This window comes from Balaenoptera musculus, chromosome 2, assembly GCF_009873245.2.
Source record: "Balaenoptera musculus isolate JJ_BM4_2016_0621 chromosome 2, mBalMus1.pri.v3, whole genome shotgun sequence".
In the NCBI taxonomy this organism is placed as follows: domain Eukaryota; kingdom Metazoa; phylum Chordata; class Mammalia; order Artiodactyla; family Balaenopteridae; genus Balaenoptera; species Balaenoptera musculus.
In genome coordinates, this window is record NC_045786.1 from 97,249,919 (window position 1) to 97,271,453 (window position 21,535).

General features: G+C 44.7%; 1 protein-coding gene across 1 annotated transcript; it reads left to right on the forward strand.

The window, feature by feature from the left end:
- The first annotated feature begins 11,467 nt into the window (after positions 1-11,467).
- Positions 11,468-16,844, forward strand: ACTC1 (actin alpha cardiac muscle 1). Its single transcript, XM_036844031.1, has 7 exons — positions 11,468-11,685; positions 12,206-12,356; positions 13,541-13,865; positions 14,546-14,707; positions 14,838-15,029; positions 15,802-15,983; positions 16,509-16,844. The coding sequence occupies exons 2-7, from the start codon at positions 12,228-12,230 to the stop codon at positions 16,650-16,652; spliced, it is 1,134 nt and encodes a 377-aa protein (XP_036699926.1). The 5' UTR covers positions 11,468-11,685; positions 12,206-12,227; the 3' UTR covers positions 16,653-16,844.
- The last annotated feature ends 4,691 nt before the right edge of the window (positions 16,845-21,535 follow it).

Below are 21,535 nucleotides of genomic sequence, written 5' to 3' on the forward strand. Positions count from 1 at the left end.
GACTTTGGACAAGTAACCTAACTTCTCTGAACCCTGGTTGGGGATTAAATTGTTGAAATATATGCAATGCTTTTATCATTGATAAAAGCACTTTTAAAATACTAATTATTACAACAACCTTATGAATAGATGGCATAATTTTTCTTGCTTTCCTAATGGGGAAATTTAAGTCTAGAAAATTTGAGTAAACTATTTAAGCTGAAGTAGTTACTGAGTGGCAGAGGCAGTGGTGAGGCTCAGGTCTTTATGAGCCTATTCATTGACTCTTACTCTAAACTTCTTCCCACTATCCAATGTCCCCGACACCCACACCACCTGGTGAGTATAAATGTTATCTCAAGAAACATTTTCCCTAGCTCAGTGCCACTCAGAGTGTTCCTTCAGCATCAGTATCATGCAGGAACATTTTAGAAATGCAAATTCTCATGCCCCACCTCAGGCTTACTGAATCAGAAACTCTAGGGATGGGGCCCAGCAATCTGAGGTTTACCAAGCTCTCTGGGTGATTCTGCTGTAAGTTTAAGTTTGAGAAGCACACAAGTAGATCAGTGGTTCTCATCTTTGGCTAGTCATTAGCATTACCTGAGGAGCTTCAAAAAAAAAAAAGAAAAGAAAAAACCCAGATGCCAGGTGCAACCAGACCAATTAAATCAAAATCTATGGAGGTAAGACCCAGCTATCAGCTCCCCAGGTGATTCTATGTGTGGACAAGATTGAGAACAACTGGCCTGGATTTTTGTCTGCTAGATAGCCCCTATCCACAAAACTGATAGTTCCTTTCCCTATCCCTTACACACTCCCGCCTTTTTTAGGTTCCCAACAGTCCCTGGGGGTATCTCATAGATGCTCAGGGTAAAGTATAGGCTATGCTCTCAGGCTACTGCCACGCCTAGTCTACCCTGGCCATCATTTGCACAGCCTGTGCCACTTGCTCCCAGCTGCCAACATCCCAGCCTCATAGATGCCTTGTCCTGGCGCTGCGTCTCAGGCTAAACACCATTCACTGCTCAGTGGTGGATCAGGACCAGAGCAGGAAACTGGCTTCCCGTCCTCTAAGTTCTGCTCTTTTATTGTGGGATGGCTCTCTTTGTTTGCAAAATAGGCCTTTCAGTTCAAAGTGTTCACCTGCTCCTGGAGTAGCTCAGCTGGGATGTTTTAAAGGGCTACCACGCTATTAATCAGCAGCATCTCTCCTCTCCAATCTTCAGGTCCTATTGCTGAGCCTTCTCGTTGTGCCAGATTCCACCTTAAGTAGGTATAAACCCTCTTTCTGGAGCTCCTGCATCACACTGTGGTTTGCCTACTGTCATCAGCATCTTATTCATCAAACCTGCCCATGGACATTGGAACCTCTTCAGCCTAAATGGCGCCTAACTGCACCTGCCATATCTATAAATTGGGCCAGCCAGTATTCTTGCTATAAATATAGGGGATGAGATATATTTAGTGAGGCTAGTATTTAAATTTCATAACTATGGTAACATGAACATAGGAACTAATTCATTCAGAATCAGACTGAATGGAAAACTGAAAAAACTGGATTTTGGTGGGTGTACCTTATATTTTATTTTCAATACTTTTATATTTTGAGATCATTGTAGATTTGCATGCAATTGTAAAAAACAATTGAGAGAGCCCGCATAACCTTCATCTAGTTTCCCCCAGTGGAACTAACTGTGGACCCATATCACAGCTAGGAAACTGGCACTGATACAATCCATCAGCGACATTCAGAGATCACCAGTTTTAGTTTTACATGCACTCGTGTGTGTGTCTGTGCATGTATTTAGTGCTATGTAATTTTTCACACACATAGATTGATATGGCCACCAAAATACAGAACATTTCCATCACAAGGATCTCTCATGCCACCCTGCTGACACCACCCTGGTGGGAGAATAGGAGCATTGCCTGCTTCCAACAGGCAGGAAATGTAAGATCAGCTCCCAGATCAGTCCTACTAACACCACCGGGCAGGAGAATTGGAGTACCACCACCTGACTCTGCATGGATGGGGTGGGGAGGAAGATCATCTCCCAATGAAATGAAGGGTGAGCAGGATGAAATTTCCCCTTAGGGTCTGGCTAGGGTAGGGCGGGCATTGCCACAAAGGCTTTCCACGTGAGGCTTCTCTTTCGTTGGTTCCTTGACTGGAGGAACAGACTTTTCTTAGAGCTTACTTTATCTGTGTCTGTTGGCAGTTCCAGGATGGAGGCCACTAGAGTTCCTGTCTGGGATTTATGGAAGGCTATAAAGAAACCTAAAAAACTCATCCCTCATCACCGTCCCAAAGTCCCTAGCAGTCCACCTTTTTCTTTCTTTTTTTTTTTTATAAATTTATTTATGTATTTATTTTTGCTGTGTTGGGTCTTCGTTTCTGTGCAAGGGCTTTCTCTAGTTGCGGGGAGTGGGGGCCACTCTTCATCGCGGTGCACGGGCCTCTCACTATCGCGGCCTCTGTTGTTGCGGAGCACAGGCTCCAGACGCGCAGGCTCAGTAGTTGTGGCTCGTGGGCCCAGTTGCTCCGCGGCATGTGGGATCTTCCCAGACCAGGGCTCGAACCCGTGTTCCCTGCATTGGCAGGCAGATTCTCAACCACTGTGCCACCAGGGAAGCCCTCCACCTTTTTCTTTCCTCCTTGGAGTCTTCCTCTGTTTGCTTGTTGTGTTATGTCCACAGTTATAAGAGGGAGGACCTGGGAGGAATAAGATGCTCCATCTTGGCTAGAACCAGAAGTCTGATCTATACTTGATTTTGAAGAGGAATAAATAGATAACAGGTATGTTGATACCAATAATTAATTCACAGAAGCAACTTTTCATGATGTTATCATTTTAGTTTCACTCAGTACTCTACATCTGTCATATATATTATGCCATAGTAAGTGACAAGAATTCATTTTCAAAATGAGACTATTCTGTAAATAACTCCTGAGACATCAAAGAAAATTAAATTTTCTCTGTAGTTTTGTGTGGGTATACTTAGATGAGTTTAATTCTCCAAACAATGGTTGTTTTCCACTTAACAAGAAACCTAATAGCGAACCAATTTGGCTAAAAGAGATTTTATTGCACATGGAAAAGTTGGAGCAGAGTTAGATAATTGACCAAATATGAGGACAGTTTTAAAAATAGCACCACTGAAGATAAAGATCCTAAACAACACTCAGAGATGCAATGTCTTTCTTCAAGTATGTGGAGGTTATTATGTAGAAATATCCACTGGCTAAGCAAGACAAAAGCATTGATTGAATAAACCACATCTTGATTTCAAGGGAACCCCATTTAGCCACAAAATTGGATTCTTCCCCTTGTTCATATCTACATTTGCAAAATAAGCAACACTATTTTGATTCTGTTTAGTTAGAAATAATGCTTTTTCAAATCAGAGAGCTTATTCCTTTAAAATATTTTGGTAAGTGATTTGTAAAATGAAAGACTAAGAACACTTTTGAGTTTCCACACAGGTGAAAGCAAGCCTGAATCTCCCCAAAATTATTTGAAGTCCTTTGTTCAGAATCAGTCACTGAGAACCGAATATCTTCTTGATTGATACTGAGAATTTAGATAGTGTTCAGAAAAAAAAAAAAAAAATAGTGTTCAGAGAGACTAGGAGGGTAAAAGATACTTTATTGGAAATGACACAAGCTCTGAAAACAGGGTACTATATTTTCCTAGCAAGACACGTTTTCTGGTAAAAGGTACATTGGTACACATCACAGTCTCAGGGTGGTGACATTATGAAATGTTAACTAGACCTTCTACTCCCACAAATATCTGAGGAAACAAAGAACATTTGTTCAGTCTTAACCACTGCCCAAGACCAACTTTTTTTTAAATTAAATTTTATTTTTTTTATTGAAGTATAGTTGATTTACAATGTTGTGTTAGTTTCAGGTGTACAGCAAAGTGATTCAGTTATATACACATTCTTTTTCAGATTCTTTTCCCTTATAGGTTATTACAAAATATTGAGTATAGTTCCCTGTGCTATACAGTAGGTCCTTGTTTTTCTATTTTACGTATAGTAGTGTGTATATGTTAATTCCAAACTCCTAATTTATCCCTCCCTGCCACCTTTTCCCCTTTGGTAACCATATGTTTGTTTTCTATGTCTGTGGGTCTATTTCTGTTTTGTATATAACACCAACTTTTTAAAAACTCTGTCTCCGTGATTGCAACTGAAGCAGATGCTGTGGGAAGGTGTGCTTGGTCTCTCCACAGTGATCTCCCTATGAAATAGAGGAAACAGAAGGAATAAAACTTTTACTCATGACGGATTCTCTCAGATTCACGTAAACGTGTTCCACGTGAGAAAGTAGGCAAGCTTAACATTTAAGCTTTCATATTTAGTCAGAATAAAGGTTAGTTTCCAGGTAGATCAAAGAAAACTCTGACGACACAAAGATATAAACTATGGAACAATATTTTAGGGTTTGCTCTTTAGGCCTGAAGCATGGACCCTTCTAGAACACTGGATCTGTTCTAATAAACAAGGGTTTCTGCCTCTTGGGATCGCTTTTGCCACTTCCATTACCATTTCGGGGCCCACACCCCTGAGTTGGACAAAATGAGCACAGTTTACCTAAAATTTTCCATTGCCCGGTGTGGAAGCAAAGCCTCAGCCCTTGTACCAGTATCTACAATGTGTTTCCGATTGATCATTTTCAGTTTTCTATTCGGATAGAAACTCATGGGAAGGGTGGAGGGGATACAGGTCTGTACCCCCATCACCATCTCCCCACCTGCTCTCCTCATCTCTCCCACCACCTTGGGCTGGCGGTTTAGTGATCTGATCCTTGAGCGGACACAGAAGGGACTGATTGTGCCAGTCTAAGGGCTCCCTTTCTGCGCCCTCAGGAGTAGGGCTCTGGACGGAGGATACAGAGTGAAGATGGTTATACCCACTGGTGGAGAGATGAGCCTAGCATGAATCTTTCGTGACAGTTATAAATATTGAGCCACAATATTATACAGCAACTGAAACCTCTCCCTGGAAAATAGCATATTTAAATAGAGTTTGCAAAAGGGTTAACTGAACAGAGGACACCCTTCCTGTTCACCCATAAAGAATGTTCTCACCTGAGGACTACCCAGTCCCTGCAGGTACTTCTTGGGTGATATGATACTTTATCTGGTTACATCCTTTGGGTCATGCTCATGATTGTTCTGACCACTTGTCAAAGCCATATCAGGGGTCAATGGCAGATTATTTTCTCAGTTCTCAAAGGCTGGCTCGTCTCTCTGAAATGCCACACACATGGAAACCTACTTATTTGCGTGAGTGCCAGTATTCTCATTCAAGTAACAGCTCGAGACACCTTTTGAGCTGTTCTTATTTTGGAGGAACGATCTCGGTTTCCTGCCTCTGGTTAACACAGGTGATTGGCTTTAGGGAAAGCCTTTATTTTTATTATTTTTTAATTTATGAAATTAAGTTAGAGTCTGTAAACGTAAGAGGAATTGGTTATTTGTAGACCTAACCAAGAGGAGTTTGGAAATACTCATCATGAAATAGCTGTAAATATTCCCTAAAACAACCGCTTTCAGACTCTCCACAGAAAGACAAAGCCTACAGCAATACATTTACGTGGTTTAGTTTTATGTTCATGATAGATGCCTCTTTTTAGACTGTAATTCTGAAACAGTTCAACAGCTGAGTTGGCAACTAAAACCCACCCTCTAAAATATATAAGTGAAATGTGGATGCTATAATCCTAAGGGCAGAGCCTGCTCCCAGTTTGGCATTCTTTGGTTCCAGCTGTTGACTAGAGATAATTTAGATTATAACAGTAAAACCAAAAAATGCTTTTAATGCAAATTCCTTGCATTGCATGTCTCTCTTTAAAAAGCAAGTGGACATTCTTGCAAACGACCAGAATAGGAGGCTATTTGTCTTTTCTCAGCCCAGCGACTGTAAGTAGATGTGGAAGGCAAGGCCTCATGAATTTTATGTCACATTTAATTTTATTTTAAGGAGGTTAAAATAGAGGGCTTTAAAGCCTCAACCAAACATGTCATTTTCTTTGTCCTTCTCTGTTCAGTGTTTCCTAGTTCACCACAACAAGCACTTACAATTTTCATAGTGAGGGAAAGGTTATTTTAGATCCCCAGTTATACGTACCATGACGTTAAGATGAAAATTAAAATGATACGATCCCTTATACAGTACCTTATATAGACAAAGCGTGTTTTCATGAAGCAATATATGCTTGCATTGGAAGAAACCGGCAGACATACGCAAGACATCTTGGGCTCTTGGATACTTGTACAGTGATCAGCCCAATTTCAATCTCAAATATTCTCTCCATGGTCCCCATGAGTTCATTTTTATCTATCTATCTATCCATCCATCCTTTGTTTTCTCTCACAAAAGATGTATGGCAGCTTACAGAGATAGATGGACAAATAAAATTTAAAAGTGGAAGAAAAAGGAAAATGAAAAATAGATGTGGGTGTGCAAGATAGACGATAATGATTTGTAATCATGTTAACAATTGGGCCACAAGTGTAGTTTCCTAAGATTTTTCTTGGCCACTGCCAAAAGAAAAATCTGGTTGGTCACTAGATTCAGGATCTACGGGATCAAAACAAACCATTTACTTGGTAGAAGCCCTTTGTTCTTGGAACTAGAGCCAGACAGGAAATTCTTCTAAGAGGCTCATAAAGAAGACAGCTCATCCTGTGATGAACACCCGTGACAACATCATTGCAATAGAGGTGGTGACCTATTTCTTACACAACCCCCCCCATGTAGGCTGGTGACATCATATTTAAAAGCAGGTCTGTAAAAATGGATTCTGCAGCTGGCAGTCAGTCCAGCTTCATCTAGAAGCTGACCATGTACACGTATGAAGTCTCAGGGTAGTGCATGGACCCAGTATGTACTTAATAAATGTAAGCCATTAGTATTATTGCTACACACTGTTGCGTGTCAGATGTGTGCCTACTTTTGATGGGGAAGAGATGGGCTCCACACATGCAGCGGAGTGAACTTGGTGGGCAGGAGCATCTCTGAGCTCACAGCTCTCACCTCCCATGCACTTGTGTGATCTCAAAATGCAGCCGCGTTCAAGTTGGGTGATGCCACATTTGGGCTCTCTAGGGAAGACAGGCTTGCTCCAGGTAACGCTTGAAAAGCCGAAACTCCATAGTTACTGCCAGTATGGGAGCAAGCCAAATCTGAGCTAAGTGGAATACCTTCCCAGCACAAACCTGCAAGCTTCAGCACTTCATTCTAGGAGGATTCAAACTCCTTTTAAGGAGTGAAAAAGATGAGAAGTCCTTTGTGATTTCCCAGGATAGAAGAGAGTGAAGGTTTGGCTTTTCGCTCATTAGTCCCAGGTGACTCCAAGATCCAGAAGGATCTCCCTTCTACATTCTGTTCCCCTTCCCTCATCCTCCTTGTCTTGCCCTCTTTTTCTAAATCTCATTAAATGGTTCATCACAGTTGGTCCTATCATGTCAGAAGGCAGTGACTGCTAGAATCTGCCTAGAACAGAATTCATTTGGACTTGAAATACCCTCCCCCTGGGTTAATCGCCTCGGTGGTTGCACATAAAGCACGGGGCAGCATGTGGTGGAGATTAGGCATGCCTTGGTATTGAATTCTGAGCGCCAGGATGTGTGTGGGCCTGCATCCCTCACAGCCACGTCACTTTCTTCTTTTAATGAAAGCTGAAACCCAGCTCCTGCCAGAGGACAGTGGGAGCGAACAAATGTGTAGGAAAAGAAAATAGAAATGGTTAGGTAAGGCTGGCTCCCCGACCCCTGGTCTGGGCTAGAAACAGCCCACCCCCCTCCTTCCTAGCCCATGGAATGCAGGAGGGGCTGCAAGAGGAGCCGGGAGGGCTTCTGGGGAGGCATTAAGTGTGGTTCGGTATGCTTCTGGCTTCTCTGTAAATACTGGACACCTCCGAATGGAAGAACAGCTGAGAAAAGTGACTGCTAATCCCCCAGTGCCAGGAGGAGGCCTGCCTCTCCCTTCTAGATCCCAGCAGATGGTGGATGAAACAGGCTTCCCTCGAGGCAAGGGCAGCAGGGACTGTCCCACCTTCTGTTCCTTCAGCCAGCCCTGCACGTCTCCCTCATGGCATGTCCCTGCCCAGAAGGGCCTCGCTGGCCCTCGGGAGCCTTGGGGACACGCCCCGGCTTTGGCTTTTACCATCCGGCTGGGATGCTCAAGGTCAGCCAAGCTGGACTCGGGCCAGCGCTGGCAGCTTGGGCAGCCTTCAGCAAGACTCCGCGGGCCTGGGGAAGAACAGGCAGGCAGTGTCGCTGCGTTTCTCCCTCTGTGAATTACCTGGGGAAGAGGGGTGGTGGCTTATTTAAAATGCACATGCACTCTTCCAGGATGAAACCTGGGAATCTGAATTGCTGTTAGAGGTAACTTGGCTGCAAGTGCTTCTAGCGTTCTACTTGGAGAAACAGCAGTCCAAGTGGGCTGGAAGGCATTTGGGGTGGTGGGTAGGAACAGCGTGTAGTCTGGTGCCTGGATCTGAAGCCTTACTCTTCCATTTGCTCAGCCGTGTGACCTTGAGCAAAGCAGGCACAACAGCCCCCTACCTCATAGGATACAAACCAGTCTTTCTCAAACTGCAGGGCACAGCCTTTCTTGGGTTTTGAAATCAATTTAGTCACAATTCACATCAAAAAATGTAACTGGGAGGTTGGCTACACAGCAAGGCGAATGTACTTAACGCTACTGAACTGTACAATTTTAGTTGGTTAAGGTGGTACATTTTATGTTATGTATATTTTACCAAAATTTAAAAAAAAACAGAGAAATGTCTAGACTACATCACAGAAGGAAGTCATTTTTATATACTTAAGTAGACACAACAGAAGCCAATCTCAATTTTCAAATTAAATGGATCCCTGAAAAAATTGTGTCAAATGAAAATCAGTCATTGAATCTTATTTTCCATTGACTTATAATTTAAGTAAATATATAAAAATAGGGTTTAGAGTTTTAAAACGTGGAAATTGAGCAGTATTGCAATGAACAAATATCGAACCATCATAGATCTTGAAGGGGAAAAAAGTATTCTTACCATAAATGTAGTGCATAAGAAAATATGTTTTGTTCTAAGTGGGAAAAAATGAAATTGTTTTTAAACATTTTAAGGGTGAAGATTATTTCATGAAACTGGTCTAAGTATTCCACTGACCTACCTACCCCTGCTCCCGGGCAGACTGATTCCTAGGTCGGTGGACTGAAATTGGCCTCCTGAGCCCTGGAAGTATTTACAAAGGATTCAGGGAATAACCGTGGTGTTCAGTGATCTGCTAGACTTTCCAGGAGTTCCCTTTACACATATGGTAGTGAATGTGGGAATGTGCCACCAGTCACTCCCAAGGAGAAACTCTTTCTTTCACACAAATGTTAATGCACTTCAGTCCTACTCTACTTTAAAAATAATGAAATACCTCCTCAGGAAGGCTTTCTCTGAACCCTCTTTTGAATCCCTCTTTTTGTGACTATCCCAATGATTCCCTCCTTGTTCTTCCTAGCGTGTACCGTAACTGTCTCTGACTTGTCTGTAGCTGCTCTGCAGTATGAGTCCTGCTCTGTTTTATTGTTGTCTTCCAGCGACTAGCACAGTTCTTGTGCCATAAATATTTGCTGAATCAGTAAGTGAATGACATTGACCCAAATCTTCAAAAGTGAGAGCTATAGCGGCCCCCAAAAGTATCATTATTACTGAATTGTAATAGTTACAATTTGCTTTGTATCTTCTATGTGGCTTATATCACTTGTCTCTAATTATTACAATAACTAATAATCTCTGCCTGAAAAGAGTTACTGTGTCCTTTTTCAGAGGGGAAAATTGGGGCTTATGAAAGTGAAGTGACTTGCCCAAGAGCAAAATAGGTAGTAAGTGATAGAGGCGGGATTCAAACCTAGGGATGTTGGGCTGTAACACCCATCCCATTTCTCCTTTTTCTTGGTTCTTCTGCGTCTGCCTGAGCCAAAAGAGCTCTGCTCTTTGCATCCTGTCAACAGGCATTTTCACTGAAAAAGGCCTACCGTGTCGCAGAGGGTGATTCCAGCTGGCGTGACCCCCACCTGGCTCCATCACCCAGCTGCCCTCATACTTTCTTCTCCAGACCAACCCAAACATGGTTGGGGAGCTCAGCGGGGAGGGCCCAGCATTCCCCAGTCTGGACAAGTATCTAATCAGCAGGCCTCCTTAGCATATCAAATCCAAGACCACTCCAGAGATGGATGCCTGGGCCCAGTTTCTATTTTTAACTGGTGTGAAGGGGAGGAAAAACACAAGCATTAAAAATCAAAGTGCCAGTCAAGAACTGAGAATACAGGGCAACTCAGGGCAAACCAGTGATCTGTGTCCTTCTTATGTCTCTCTGTTTCTTTCTCTTCTCCTTGATTCAAGGAATCCCTTTCTCCAAAGTCTCAAGATCCTCCACAAAGAAGCTGATATCATTTATACCAATGCTTCTCACACTTCAACATACATATGACTCAACTGAGCATCTTGCTAAAATGCAAATTCTGATTCAATAGTTCTGGGGTGGGGCCTGAGACTGCTTTTCTAATTCATTCCTGGTTATGACCATACTGTGCATCCCGGTGATACGTTCAGTTGGTTGAAGTTGCTGTTATCTTCTTGACAAGAATATTTCTCTTTCAGTCTTGTCTTTGTCTGGAATAAACGCTTTTGCCCCCAGTTTATGGATGTTCATCTCTCCACCAGCAAGTGGACAAGCAACCTTTGGCATTTGTTCCTTCATTCCCTTTGGCAGCAGGGGAGTCTTCCCTGGCCTAAAGGCAGGAGTCTGAGTTTGAGCAAAACCCTGGAAGCATGGAGGAGAGCGCCCTGATGTCCCAGCTGGGGTAAACCTGCCCTCTCCTCCAGCAAGACTGGGCAGGCTCTCACAGCAGCTGTTTCCAGCCTCTTCCCTAACCAGCCCCTGAGCCATGCATGAATTGGGGACCAAGGTAGCCTTGGTTAATCTCAGCTTTCTGCACAGCCCCAGCTCTCTGGGTTGTCATGCAGGTTGGTGCGGACTAAGCCAGGAGGGTGCCCTGTCCCAGGCACCCCTTTTCTGGCCACCCAAATGTACTGCCGTGGTGCCCTTTGGGTCCATGAGGACTGCCAGGGCTTTAGCTTCCCCAGCTCTCAGTCTGGGAAGATGAGAAGCTGCCGTCACTCCCCCGCTGCCCTGGCCCAGCTGTCAGGACCCCTCCGCAGAGGGCGGGGTGCCAAGCCTTCCCACTTGTGTGTGGCTTACTGTCTCTTAGGCTGGCGGGGCTGCGGAGGAACCAGCCCACAGCATACCCAGGGAGGACCTCCACCCAAGAAGGGGGAGGGGGTGGGCTGGCGTCACTCAGTCTTCCCCTGCCCCCTACCCTTCACCGCCTGCCCCTCCCTAGCTCCCTATTTGGCCATCCCCCCTGGTTGCCCCCTCCCCTTCCTTACATGGTCTGGGGGGCCCCCTGGCTGATCCTCTCCCCTGCCCTTGGCTCCATGAATGGCCTCGGCGCTCCTCAGTGGTGCAAAGGCGACCAAATAAGGCAAGGTGGCCGACCGGGCCCCCCACCCCTGCCCCCGGCAGCTCCAACTGACCCCGTCCATCAGCGCGCTATAAAGCCGCGCGCCCCGCGCGGGGCACCAGCGCCTGCCACCGCCCGAGCAGCCGAGCCGAGCCCGCCCCGCGGACGGTGAGTCAGCCGCGCCCGCCCCGCGCCCATCCTCCCGCCCCGCGCCTGGAGCCGGTGTCCCGCGCTCCCGCCGCTCCATCACTTTTTTTCCGCTTAAGACCAAACTTTTCATTTGGTTCTAACTTCTTTTGTCCTGGGTCTCGGTCTTCACTGGAGACGGGCGCGTGGAGGGGTAGCCTTGGGCCCCAGTGGGGCTTTTGGGGTCCCCGCTGCCGTGTGCTTTTCCCTCCAGCTGGGGCTTGAGCATGGATCGGGCTGTGGATGGGGCCGAAGTGGCTTCCCGGTTCGTGAGAAGGCGAAAATGTAAAGGGCCGGGGAGGACCTGCTAAGGGGTGACCGTCCCTCTTGCACTGGGGCAGGGGAGGAGCGTCCTGGCCTGGGAGCCTGGGTGGTTCCTCTCCCCTGCTCGGCAGGTTCTTCCCGCCCTCCTTTTTCTGCCCTGTCCCTTCCTCCGGGGACGCAGACGAGGCCAGCTCCGCAGGCACTGAACTTAGGCCGCCTTGCTCTCCTCCATCCGTAGACCCCACTGAAGCTGCGCCAAGATGTGCGACGAGGAGGAGACCACCGCCCTGGTGTGCGACAACGGCTCCGGGCTGGTGAAGGCCGGCTTCGCGGGCGACGATGCGCCCCGCGCGGTCTTCCCTTCCATCGTGGGCCGCCCGCGCCACCAGGTAAACTACCCGCCCCGCACAGCCTGCCCTCACCTGGAGCAGTCCCCAGCCCCACTCCACACCCCTTCCTGCCACCTCTTCAGCTCAGCAATCGAGGAAATGTCTCACCTGCCCCTCCTGTTCCATGAACTCATTAGGTCAAATAGGAAACGCTGGATTAGCTTCCAATCTGAGCCCAGACAAGCAATACTCACACCCTCCAGCATACCAGGAAAGGTGCAGCCCCCCGCCCCCCCACCCTGGTCCACTTCAGGGACACAGCTCTGCCAGGGGTCCAACTTCCTCCTGTGAAGAGGCAGCGGCTTCTCTCCTCCACTCCTGACCTGCATTTTTAGTCCTCAGTATCTTTAGCTCTTATACACTTCACTTTACTCCTTGGCCTCCCTTTTCAGTCCTGTTCAAAACTCATAATAATATAACATATCCCAATCAGCCAGGAGCCAAGCCACATTGCTCCCTCTCGTTCACAGCCAGTTTATAGGGCTCCCAAAATGTAATCCATCTGTTTCCTGGCTGTTGCATTTTTAGAAGCCAGGCATGACAGAGGCAGTAAAGTGCCATGGTGATAGTGACATACCACCTTGTTTATTAAAAGAAATGCCACGCTCTCTGGCTTTGCCACAGTGCCTGCCCAGACAGGCTGCCAGGGAGGAGAGTGGCATTCCTCAGTGTTGGTGGACCATTGGTACTCCAGGAGAGCTCTAGGAAGGCTGGATTTCCCGGACAGGAAGTTAATAGCATATCAATCCATCTTTTTATGTTTACTTGATGAATGTCAAAATCTTCTCTTGGGAGAAATACAATGTGTCATTAATTCAGTCATTCCACAATGTAGTCATTTATATTCCAGTTGACATAGGTGATGAGCTTAATAATTTAATGAAGGCATTATGGTATTTTCAAAATGAGGTGAGGCTCTGCTCCTTCAGTGAAATAGCTCCATTTCTCCCCATCCCTAGTTATATTCTAAACAATAGAATTATACCTCTTGGGGGTGGGGTGGGGAGAAGGTACAAGGTTAACTTTAAATGATATTTCCGAATTGGGATAAATTCCTATTGTTTATTATTTCTTGTATTCATAAGATGTCACTTGACTTGGGCAGTTAGATGGAAATTAATAAGGCATTGATTATATTCCTGACATGGTGGAAGCTTGGTTTTCTCATTACTTTCTTCTTGTAGGGAGTCATGGTGGGTATGGGTCAGAAGGACTCCTACGTAGGTGATGAGGCCCAGAGCAAGCGAGGCATCCTGACTCTCAAGTACCCCATTGAGCACGGCATCATCACCAACTGGGATGACATGGAGAAGATCTGGCACCACACCTTCTACAATGAGCTCCGGGTGGCCCCTGAGGAACACCCCACTCTGCTCACTGAGGCCCCACTGAACCCCAAGGCCAACCGTGAGAAGATGACCCAGATCATGTTTGAGACCTTCAATGTCCCCGCCATGTATGTGGCCATCCAGGCGGTGCTGTCCCTGTACGCTTCTGGCCGTACCACAGGTGTGTTGGGATGGTGAGATAGTCCCCGATTAATTACATTCCCAAGTCTTGGACCTTGCTGGGAATCAGTTTCCCCAGTGAGAAAGGAATGATCCCTTTCCTCACGCTCCCTGGGAAGGTGTCTCTGCTAAGGGAGAGGGGTAACAATAATACCCTGAGGTTGGTTTCAGAGCACACTTATTTCTAAGAACTGAAAGAATACGGAGTTAGACCCTCCCCTTGCCTAAAGTATGTGATGTCACATATTGAGGCTTTGCACAAACTATCAACCTGGAATGCAGCAGTCATTGGTGTGTGTTCACACCGTCACAGCCCCTGGGCAAACATCCCTACAGGGTCTGAGTCAAAAAAGAGAGGAACATGTGTAAGTTAGATGAGAGGAAAGAAAAACACGCCTGGTTGCTTGCATAAGGTGCTAATAGCTGGTAAGAGGGATGGTCATTTGAAAGTGTCCTGGGAAAACTTTTCTACTACAATATTTAAAAGGATGAACTGTCGCTGGTTTCAGATTTGGCATCCATTATGCTCATTTTTATTCTTCATGTGTAAGGGATCTAATTTTATCTGGGTCCTTGCCCAGCACTAGTATCTCTTAGCCAAGATTGGAAGTAGGCTTTGACACGGCTAAAGCAGTGGTGTCCTCAGAGATTTACCTTGTTCTTGTCTATTTCCCCTGACAGGCATTGTCCTGGACTCTGGGGATGGCGTAACCCACAACGTCCCCATCTATGAGGGCTATGCTTTGCCCCACGCCATCATGCGTCTGGATCTAGCAGGTCGGGACCTCACTGACTACCTCATGAAGATCCTCACTGAGCGCGGCTACTCCTTTGTCACCACCGGTGAGTGTGTGTGTATCTCATCTGCCACAGTATGTGTCTGGTTTTTTCCCTCCCCCAGCGAACCCACCTACCTCCTCAAGGTTGACTTCATCTTTCAGAGCTTAACTGTTGACACCCTTTATTTCTGCAGCTGAACGTGAAATTGTTCGCGATATTAAAGAGAAGCTGTGCTACGTCGCTCTGGATTTTGAGAATGAGATGGCTACGGCTGCTTCTTCCTCCTCCCTGGAGAAGAGCTATGAACTGCCTGACGGCCAAGTCATCACTATTGGCAATGAACGCTTCCGCTGCCCTGAGACGCTCTTCCAGCCCTCCTTCATTGGTGAGTTGTAGGGTCTGGTGCAGAAACACCGCTTGGTGGCTCCCAGGGTAAAAGCTATTATAATCAACAACGATTAAGGGGCCCTTGTGTTAAAAGAAGTCATAGCTTGGAGTCCCACACAGTTCAGCCTCAGGTCCTGATGGCTTCTTACAGCGATGGCCATCACTGCTCTGTAGCAATGATATGATAAAGGATGACACACTGGCTTCATCTCAAAATAAGCAATGAGACAGAGTGGTAACTGAATAATCCATATCTGCAAGGAAGAGATGATGACTCAAGAGTGCTGACTTATTCTGATAGGTTCCATCACCAAGGAGCTAGACGTTACTTTCATCACTCATTATTAAGTGTAACAACAATCCAACTCATAGTAATAACTGGACTTTTGTATGTCACCAAACATCTTGGCAGGATGGAAGCTTGTCAGGATCTTATTTTAGTCCATAAATAAGAATTGCATTAATTTACCATAAATGTGTGTCTCATCCTTTTCTAATACATCTCCATCCTCTGATGGGTACAGCAAGTGTTCCTTCCAAACAGGTGCTAAACACAGTTGTTTGTTTCTTGGCAGTCTGTTGTGGATTTACTGTCTGCACTTTTAAGACACCTGTTCCACAAAACCCTGCAATGTATCTTATAGCGGAACATATGTCTCAGAGACAAATGGTGACAGTTTACCAACATAGAGGAGTACTATTCTCTTCCCTCTACCCTGGCCCCCTGGCCTGAGTGCACTGTGATTTTTCTTTTTCACACTTGTGCCTAGGTATGGAATCTGCTGGCATCCATGAAACAACTTACAACAGCATCATGAAATGTGACATTGATATTCGCAAGGACCTGTATGCCAACAATGTCTTATCTGGAGGTACCACCATGTACCCTGGTATTGCTGATCGCATGCAAAAGGAAATCACTGCCCTGGCTCCCAGCACCATGAAGATCAAGGTAAAGGACCTCTGTGAGTGGGGGAAGCAAGGCAGGTCTCCGTATTCCAAGCAGAATCCCTAACTCCTTTCCCCTCACTGCTTAGCTTCCCATTTCCCATAAACTTTTAGCTTTTCTAACACTTTTTCTGATTTTTCTAGCACTTTTCCCAAGATAGGAGACTTGAAAACACTTTCAAGCAGTGGATAAAAATAAATCTTTGAAGGAAAAAAAAATACCTAAATCTTTGAACACATTTTAAAAGACCCCAGCTTTCGGGCTAGCCTCCACCATGCATGTAGCTTCTTGCCACATTATATTCTGTTTCAGAGAAGTGGGGAAGTTCTATTTTATAGCGACTTTGATAATGGAAATGATGAAAGAGAGGAAATGCATTAAACTTGACTCAGCCATATTCATTTGTGGGAATGAAGTATCACATTACAGTGAATTGATCAGCAATATATTTTCTGTGAATCTCCTCAACGTGTGCTCTGTTGCTTGGAACTTCAGAGTTCACTGGTGGTTTTTGTTTTCATTCTGCAGATTATCGCTCCTCCTGAGCGTAAGTACTCTGTCTGGATTGGGGGCTCCATCCTGGCCTCCCTATCCACTTTCCAGCAGATGTGGATTAGCAAGCAAGAGTATGATGAGGCAGGACCGTCCATTGTCCACCGCAAATGCTTCTAAGGTGCCTTCTCTCTTAGTCTACCTTATGTTCAGGACGACAGTATGATGCTTCTTGGAATCTTCTGAACCACCCTCCCTCATCTCTCATCAATCATTGTACAGTTTGTTTACACACGTGCAATTTATTTGTGCTTCTAATATTTATTGCTTTATAAATAAACCAGACCAGGACTTGCAACCTACAAAAGCAAACCTCTCTTATTTCTTTTTGGGGTTTGGGGTTCGGGGTAGGAGTAGGATGGGGCCAATGTTTGTGTACTCAGTCTGTGAGCTCGTGTATTGGCGGCCTTGACACCAGGAGCATTGTAATATCACAGCACCACAAAGTTCATCAGATGAATTAGTGTGACTTTTAGCTGGGAGTTACAATATTAAATTTTAATTTTACCCTTTGGGACAGAATCATGAAGAGATTTCGTATCTGAAAAGCAGATTAGGTTTAGCTCCACATAAGCGAGAAACAGAATTGGAGAACACAATTCTCTAAGATTAGCTTCTATGATGACACTGCAAATTGGTGTTTTAGCACATGTTCCAGTTGTTTTCGTGACTTTGCAGAAACCACGTAGATATTGGTAATGAGAAAGTCAAAGATTATTTTAAGCAGATTAGTTTAAATTCTCAATTCTCGGTCTCTTCAATTATCTTCCTGAGGGCCATGCATGTTAACGGTGAAACACGGAGGCCAGCTGACAGATAAGCCCAGCCATGTCCCATTCCAAATATTCCCTAAATAAATCAAGACCACTGGGCATGTTCAAAACAAATGTGAGGAAACAGGCACCAGATACCTTTGCCTAATCAGTGACTAACTCCTGGGACAGACGTCTTCAGTCTCTTCAGTTCTTTGAAATCCTGGGATCTTGGGTCGAATGGAGTGAAGGCTATAAAATCCTGAGGAGTTAAGGGGAGCAGAAAGCCATAATATTCCCTTTACTCCGTGCTGGGCTCTTTGCAAAGTATGCTGGGTATAGTGCTGCATCCGAAAGAATCTATTGTGCTCTGTCCTTGAGGGGTTCACATACACACTACTCATAAACCCCCAGTGTGTGTGGTCTGGGAGGCTTCAAGGAGATGGACATATGAGACTGGGTCTTGAAGAATGGTTAGGAATTGGAGAGGTAAGAAGAGCAGGCAGGAAATCTCAGCAGATGGCAACGGGTCAGAAGCCATCATACAAAGCACAGGGCAGGCTGGTGGGAGCCTTCTCTTCATTAAGGGTTAAAGAATAAATTAATTTAGTGACATTTATGTTAGATACGATAAACTTTATTGGAGATTTTCATTTTTTCCTGCAACTATTTCTTGTAGCACAGATAGATTGATTTAAAAGCTAGGTATCAGGACTTCCCTGGTGGTGCAGTGGTTAAGAATCCCCCTGCCAATGCAGGGGACACGGGTTCGAGCCCTGGTCCGGGAAGATCCCACATGATGCGGAGCAACTAAGCCCGTGCACCACAACTACTGAGCCAGCACTCTACAGCCCATGAGCCACAACTACTGAGCCCACGTGCCACAACTACTGAAGCCCGCGCGCCTAAAGCCCACGCTCCACAACAAGAGAAGCCACCGCAATGAGAAGCCCACGCACCACAACGAAGAGTAGCCCCAGCTCACTGCAACTAGAGGAAGCCCGCGTGCACCAATGAAGACCCAACGCAGCCAAAAAATATATATAAATAAATTAATTAATTTAAAAAATAATAAGAATAATTTTAAAAAGCTAAGTATCAGCCAGAGACAGATTTGGAGCATATATTGGGGAGATATGATTTAGCCAGTGTCTGTGTCTCTTTTTTCCTCACTTCTCAAATTGAGTATGTTAAGTATTATGAATTTTATCCTCTAAATACATTATTAATACTAGAGGTTTAGACAGCTGGCTGGGGTATCACCTGTGGTTCTTTCTATGTGTCAGTGTAAATGGAATGGGTATTGCTGTCTCTACTTAAAAGGAGAAGCTTTCGGAATCAGCTTCTGATATTTGTATCAGAAGTGGTAAGCACACAGGTTCTCGTTGAATTCTGAGGTTTTTTCATCTCTGCTTGATGACAGGGTGTAAGATATTAGAACAACTGACTCTTGTAATAATTGTGCTTAAGAAAGGTATTAAGGCAATAGGGTTTTCTTAAGGCCACCTTCACATTGTATAAAGTAATTGAGATGTCTACAGTCAGTAGATCTTTAGTTAGGATGCAATGTAATGAACCTATATAGATCATGATATTTTTCTCAATTTATAATGAAAAGGGTACTTGTATTAATTTCTAACACCCCCAAACACTATTTCTTTATTTTCCTTAACAATGCTCACTTCTTAGCAATGGTTATTATGTAGATGTGTTTAAATAATTAAGAGAGTAGAGTTAGAGAGAAAAGGAAAATAACTAAAGAAAATGGACTATTTAGAGGGGTAGGATTGGTTTACTATACCCAGGGCCTAAAACAGTGTCACTGGGCTTTCTCTCCACTTCTTCTACAAAATCTGTTGTGGACTAAATTAGGTCCTCCCCAAATTCGTAAGTTGAAACCCTAACCCCCTAATGTGACTGTATTTGGAGATAGGGCCTTTAAGGAGTCATTAAGGTTAAATGAGGTCATAAAGGTGGGGCCCTAATCCAACAGGACTGGTGTTCTTATAAGAAGAAGAGATACCTGGACTGTGTCCCTACAGAGGAAAGGGCAGGTGAGGCAGGTGAGGCAGGTGAGGACACAGCAAGAAGGTGACTGTCTGCAAGCCAGGTAGAGAGGCCTCACCAGAACCACCCCTGCTAGCACCTTGATCTTGGATTTCTAGCCTCCAAAACAGTGAGGAAACACATTTCTATTGTTTAAGCCACCCAGTCTGTGCTATTAAGTTATGGCAGCACAAGCAGACTAATACAAGATTTTTCCATGTATTGGATATGATGGCCCAAGATTCATGGTCTGAATTTATCAGCCTCTGGAACAAAAGTGTATCTTTCCATATAGTTCTGACAAAAATTCCAGGGAGCCTCAGTCTGGCCAGGCTTGAGGACTGAGTCATACCATTCCCACCATTGAAACCGATCAATATTATTGACTGGGGGAGGGGTAATTCTCCAAAGGAAGGGAACAAAACAGCATAAACTCTATTCCCAATGATCTAAAGCAGGAGAAAAATCACAGCAGTTTGTAGGGGAGGGACTGATTGTTGGAGAGCTCTAACTTCCAGTTCAGGAGTTTTATTTGATTTAACAGGCCTTGAGAAAGACTTGAAAAGAGCAATGACTTCACCCAAACAAAACTAGGGGCAAGACTAAGAAGCTTTGGATGGTGATATGTGTGACTGATCAGACACTCTCCAGACTCCACTGTGGCCCGGGGATCCAGAAACCCAACAATCTCTATATGACCAGATTAGCCAGGTGTTGAAAAGGAAATAAAAAGTCAGATTCACTTTATTAATTAAATGATATAAATACTATAAATATTTCCTAGGAACTAATAGGTAGTGAAGAAATTTTGAGTCTTTTAGGCCTAAAATAGCAAAAGTTATAGCAAAAGTCTATATTCAACTTGAGGTCTTCCAGGCTCATAATAAAAGGAATCTCTCCTTCAGGCAGAACTTGGCTGTTGCTATGGCAACCAAGCTCACACTAGGAAGATAGGGGGAAAAGCTCTTGGGGAGAATGCAAAAGTATACCTCTGGTCACTGGTGAGTCTGATGCTAGAAGATGTTCCTTGCAGTTCACTCATCAGCTCTGCATGCAATAGATGCAAGCAAGATTGACTAGGAGGATAAAGAACTTCCACGTAAGCGTAGCTGAGTCCTCGTGATTCTGGGCCCTCTCTCCTGTCCGGGAAAGCCAGCTGAGTCAGGTGTGATGTAAGCAGGGGTGGTCTGCACGTCCCTCAGCAGCTTTGCTGATTGTTCTGCATTGTTTTACTGCAGCTTCCATGGGCATCAGGGTTGGGGAGGGGAGGCAGAGAGAAACCAGACCCAAGGGAAGATTGCAGTAAAGCTGAACTAAAATGTGGCATTAATAGTAGATGAGAAGTGGACTCTGGAGTCAAGGGTAACAAGAAATTCAGTCCACAGGTTTAGTGTTGAACACAGAAAGATGATTTGAAGAACTCTGGAAATACTACTGGATGGTGACATCTTATAGGGTAGGATGTGATGGAGTAGGCCACGTGTGGGAAATTTAAAAGCAAACCTGCCTTAGGCCAGATATTGAAATTTTCCCAAGGCATCTTTAACTCTACGATCTACCGTTTGGACTTCTTTTCCAGTGCCTTCCACCCAATAGTGGCTACCCGCGACAGTCTTCCTACTCCTCATATCTTTTTTTTTTTTTTTTTTTACTTGCCTGTCCTTTACGTGCATTCCTCAAGAGCAGACTATGCTAATTAAGATATTAGTTACCTAATCTATGTTCCTGGGGAAAAGTTAGAACTTATTTTCCCACTAGAGAACATACTCATAATTTAACAATCATTTTCCTGTATATGTATAGTTTCTTATACTAACCTAAAGGACTGATGTTGCATGGGCTTTCAGTCAAAAAGATCCTAGAGTGCAAATCCTAGCTCTGCCGAGTGGACTTTAAGTAAATTAATTACTTAGCCTCTCTGAACCTCAGAACAGAGGGGCTAACTAAAATCGTGGTCTGAGAGTTGTGAGAATGTGATGATATCATGCATTTAAGACACTAAGCACAGGGCACAGCACAAGGGCATTCATGCTCCAGATAAACAACAAGAAAGTTTACTTTCCTTACCTCCCCCTTTCTTCCTTTCTAGCATGGACTTTGGAGGCTGGGTTGGGTGGGTAGAGGGGGAGGTGAGCTGTAAATATCTCTTCACAATGCATTGTGTTTTTATAGATCCTGAGTTTTTCTTGAGCCAAAGAATCAGAA